The 5,000-nt window shown below is 31.5% G+C and overlaps 2 protein-coding genes across 2 annotated transcripts in view; both read right to left on the bottom strand.

The window, feature by feature from the left end:
- Positions 1–1,705, bottom strand: part of LOC128288522 (protein TIC 214-like) — a 2,057-nt gene extending 352 nt beyond the window's left edge. Inside the window, exon 1 of the mRNA XM_053024884.1 lies at positions 1–1,705. This exon is cut by the window's left edge and continues 352 nt beyond it. Coding sequence (XP_052880844.1) covers positions 773–1,705 — 933 coding nt within the window. The 3' untranslated portion in view covers positions 1–772.
- LOC128288521 (protein TIC 214-like) overlaps positions 1–4,843 on the bottom strand; it is a 4,916-nt gene extending 73 nt beyond the window's left edge. The window contains exon 1 of the mRNA XM_053024883.1: positions 1–4,843. This exon is cut by the window's left edge and continues 73 nt beyond it. Coding sequence (XP_052880843.1) covers positions 3,817–4,842 — 1,026 coding nt within the window. The 5' untranslated portion in view covers position 4,843 and the 3' untranslated portion in view covers positions 1–3,816.
- Positions 4,844–5,000: the final 157 nt, after the last annotated feature.

Genomic DNA, 5,000 nt, shown 5'->3' with positions numbered 1-5,000 from the left:
CTATGGGTTCTTTTTCTTCTTGATTTCGATTCTCTAATCCAATAATTTGTTTTTCGTTTGGTGCTATAAGGGAGTCCCTTTTTTTATTTTCAATAATATTTTATTAATGTTCCTATTTCCATTAAAATTGAAAAGAAGTAATTTTATTGGTATGATCCATGGTTTAACCTTATATGCATTATATAGCAGCACAAATTCTGGGAAGAACCAAAGTTCTAGATTCGGTATAGGATGACTTAGTATTTCTTCATTCAGTCCCATCCAATCAAAATGGCTTCCTTTTTTATTGGATGGGTTGCTTTCTTGATCTTGATAAATTGTGAAATAAAAAAGGTCCATTTTATCAATTATTTGATAATTCTTAACCACAGTCTTAATATTTTTCTTACTCTTGGTACTGGTATCGACCCAGGACTCAATATCGACCTTATTTCTAAGACAAAAATCAAGAATTCTCCAATTAAAAAACTTTCTGTGCGAAAAATTCCCCATAGCATCTAGGATATCGCCTTCTCCTAGATAATTATGGATGGGGATATCCCTCAGTGTATCAAAAAAATTTTGTTTATCCATGTTGTAATGATAAGAACTCTCTTCCCTCTTATTTACTTGGAATGGTGATCCATAAGCATACGGGTCCCTCTTATCTTGATAATTAATAGATTTATATGATAAAAAATCATATCCATAGTGTTTTTTAAAATTAGATTTTTTATATTTTTGTTCTTGATTCAGTTTATATTCTTGAGTTAGTAATGAGTTCGCTTGAAAATCATTTTTTTTCGTAATGAATTAATCTTTCTTTTTCATCTGAATCCCATTTTGTTAAATGTTTATTTTGAGCCAGATAGTGTTGATTGACTCTATTTCGCCATTGTCCTGGTCCTAATTTTAGCCATCTATTCTGAACTAAATCGTATTGATAACGACTCCTTAACCAGTTTTTCCATTCATTCATTCCAGAATGCCAAACAATTTTCTGTCTTAACCCATAATGATGTCTTAATCTGGAATGAGATACTCCCCGTTCTTCAAAATAATCTTTTATTTCATTTTTAAGAAAAAGAGATGTTCCATGATATTGAAGGATAGGTTTGAATTTATAAAAACTAATAACTTGGGTTTGTGATAATTTGTAAAATACATATGCTTGTGAGAGGGAGGATAAGTCACAAAAAGCTTTTTCATTTTTATTTCTAATACTAATATTAGAAAGTGAAGAAAGTGAGGTTTTTATAGTTGAAATAAAATGAGTTGTATTTTTAGTTGTTTTATTAATTCTTTCTTGATTTGCTTCATTATTGTGAATGAAGTTCTCAATCATTTTTTTTGTTGATTCAAGAAAAAGTTGGGTATTGGTTCTTGGAATATTAATGATATATAGAAGAATATCCATGTATATCTTTTCAATGAAAAAATTTATAAAAAAATAGAATTTCCGGATTAATCGAATATTTCTTCTTTTTACTATTTGCCAAAATTTTTTTGATGATTCTAATATTTTATCCTGATAACTTATTTTGTTAGAACTACTATTTATTTCTTGAGTTAGAAATTCGTTTTTCTTGTCTTTTATAATTAGAATTTTTTGTATTTGATTTTTGATTGTGTTTGTTCTCTTAGTCAGATCTTTTATTTTTTTTTCGGTTAATGAATAATTTGTCCACGCCATAGATTGAATTTGAAGGGATGATTTGTGAATCATCTTATTACTGATTATCGAATCCTTTTTAGTTTCGCCCAATTCATATGGTTCTCTCAACCCAAAAAATGGAATTGGATTTATTTTTGAAAGTTCTTTTATTATTCCTTTTAGAAATAGAATGCTTTGAGTGATACATTTTTTTGTTTCTTTTGAAGCTTTTCGAAACAATTTAGTTTTTTCTTTTAAAATTGTTAAAGCTATAAAACATTTCGTTTTCCATTTTTTTTAATTTTTTTTAGTTCTTTAAAAATAGGCTCAAAAAACGAACGCCGTTTTCGAGGAGAGCCGAAAGGTAGTTCAGTTTCCATTCCCCAAACTGTTAAAAAGCAAAAATCATTCTTTTGACCTTTCTTTTTTTTCATTGGATCTTTATGAGAGGGTTGTAGTTTAAATCTGTGCCAAGGTTTCAGGCAAAAAGGAAATAGGATCTTTATCTGAATACCGTCTGTTAACCAGTTTTTTGGAAATTCTGTTTCGGATAATTGAACACCATTATAAGTGCATTTAACATGCATTTCTCGATTCCAATCCGTTAAATCCTCAGACCACTCAGGAAATTGAAATAATAACATACGGGCAATGTTTTTAACTATTATCAGTGAAGGTAATATAATATATTTTCTAAGAATTGATTGGGTTATTAACACGGAGCCCCTTATTACTTGAGCAAGTAAAAGACTATCCCAAGCTTCTGCTATTTCTATCCTCATTTTCTCTTCTCTTTTGTATTTTTCTCTTTTGGCCTCGTCTTTTTTCTCGATCTTTTTTTCTGTATAATCAGAAATTTTTGATTCTTTGTTTTTACATATCCAATTTCGAGATATTCGTTTCAGCGGTCCAGAAATATCAAAAGAAAAAAAGAGTGGTTTGTCTACTCTGTCCAAAAAAAGGGGGGAATGTACATTTGCTTGAAACAGCTCCCAAGTAATTGTTTTACGCCTTTGGGCACGCATGGAACCCTTTATTATGTCGCGCCGAAAATCCGATTGTTGCGAATAGCGTATCAAAGCCACTTCGTCTGTTTGATCAGGATCATTAGCATCCTTGGTATTAGTATAAGTATCGGCGTTTGCCTGGTTATTAGTAAAAATCACGACGCGCTTGGATTTTCTTGAACGAATTTCATGCTCTGCTGTTACATTTTCCTCGTTTTCTCCCTCCTGTTGTTCTAAATCGTCGATTAATTTGTATGACCATCGAGGAACTTTTTTACTTATTTCTTTTATTCCAATAGATTTTTTTCTAATTGTTTGATTGTTGGGATTAGTTATAACTATATTGAATAAAAATTTCAAAATTTTGACTCGATCCTCGGAATCGATATTTCCCTGTTCATCTTCTGTCAATGTCAATAAAGAGAGTTCTTTTCTGTTGCTAATGATTTTATATTGAGTGTATCTAGTGTCTGTTCAAGGTCGTGATAATCAGTAGTAAGAAGTAGAGCATGAATCTTATTTATCCAAAATGGATCCGTGTTTTTTTTATAAGTTTGATTTATGCTTAAAGGGAACCCCATTTTTTGATTCTTCCGCGGTAGGGTCCATGCAAGAAAGGATCATATAGTTTAGGCAAGTATTCTCGTTTAGTTTCATTATTAGAGAATCGAGTCCTTTTTTCAAGTATGCCCAGATCAAAAGATTCCTTATCTAAAGATTCGACTCTTTTTATAAACTCCTTACTCAAATTTCTTCTTTTTAGTTCATTGATAAAACTCCAATCAGTATACAATTCATCAGAAAACCATTTTTCTGGTGTGAAAAAATATATTTTTTTTTGTATCATTTCCCCAAAAGTTGCTAAACTGGGTGGATACGTAAAAGATATTTTTTCTTTTCCATCACTTTGACATGTATAAAAAAAATATTGTGACATTTCATTTTTTATAGCATTTTCAACCCGGTCATTTTTTATATATCGCAAAGGTCGATTCCATCGTTTAGAATCAAAAAGAAGTGTCACAAGAGGTTTTTCAATCCATAATAAATATTTATCTTCTTTTTTTTTTAATATTTCTAACTTCGAACTTTCTTGATTCCCATCCAGATAAGAAGTTTCATAAACCGGTCTATTTTTATAGTATGTCTCTTTAAAACGAAAGTGGAATTCGCCCTTTATTTTTTTTTTTTCTTTCCAGTCACTCGTAGCTTTTCTGTTTCGTCGATTTTGCTCGGATCCACCTCTTCCTCCGAAAAAAGGGAAGAAGAAGTATTTTCTTCGGTCCCCTGTTTCTGGTTAGCCCCTCCCCCCTCGGAAATAGTTTCTATTTCTATGTTTCTTTCTTCCTCACTTTCCCCCACTTCTTCCGGTTCGGAAATTCCTTTCAGTTTCTTAGTTAGAATGGGTGACGGTATTCTGCCTAAATAGTAAACACAGGTAATAAATAACAGAATACTAAAGATTCGAGCCATAGAATTTCTAAATTCTGATACAAGATACTTATTAGATCGAATAAGTACATTAGACCTAATTAAATTATTTTGTTGTATCCAGACTAATACCAACCCAACCCATTTCATCAATAAAATATGACCAATTAACCAACCAACAAAACTACTTGTTACAAATAACATATTGTTGTTGCATCGAAACATATAGATGTTGACTAATCTGGCTAACATTGAACTTGGTAAAATGAAATGGTTGAATAATTGAATAATGAGATTATTCAGGAATACACATTGAATGCTAAGATTACGCATTGAATTTCTGGTAGGACGTCTATGATCAAAAAAGTCTTTGTGATTGTTCCAGAAGAAATGAAACAAAAGATACGGTAGAGCTAGGACAGTTATTGTATGAGGTTTACCCAATGCTAAATGCAGAGGTACATAGTAGATTGATATGAACATCATGAGCTGGCCTGCAATAAACCCAGTTGTTGCTGATACTCTCTTCTCGGTTCCTTCTTCTCCTTCTTCCATAAACCGAGCTCGTAGAAGGAAGATATAAGAGGGACCTATGGATAGTGTGGTCAGAAATCCATAATAGAGTCCGACCATAACGACCGAATTGATTATCGTCATGTATAAGGATATTAGATTCCCTGGTATAAAAGATTTTAAAATCATCATTAACCTCCCTTTTTTCTTTTCTATTTCTGGATTATTATATGATGATTTTGAACTTTCCATATACATATATAGAAATAGAAAAGATAGACTAGAACCGACATCTCTTATGTCATGTCAATGACAATATAAAATGGAATTGGGATCTGGATGGAATATAATGAAATAGAGCCACTTTGAGGTTCCCTATGAAATGAGGCATGGAACGGAGCCACTACGAAGAAGTT

The sequence above is a fragment of the Gossypium arboreum genome, unplaced genomic scaffold, assembly GCF_025698485.1.
Source record: "Gossypium arboreum isolate Shixiya-1 unplaced genomic scaffold, ASM2569848v2 Contig00229, whole genome shotgun sequence".
Taxonomy (NCBI): domain Eukaryota; kingdom Viridiplantae; phylum Streptophyta; class Magnoliopsida; order Malvales; family Malvaceae; genus Gossypium; species Gossypium arboreum.
Note: the sequence above shows the minus strand (reverse complement) of the source record. Positions and strands in the feature narration are given on the sequence as shown.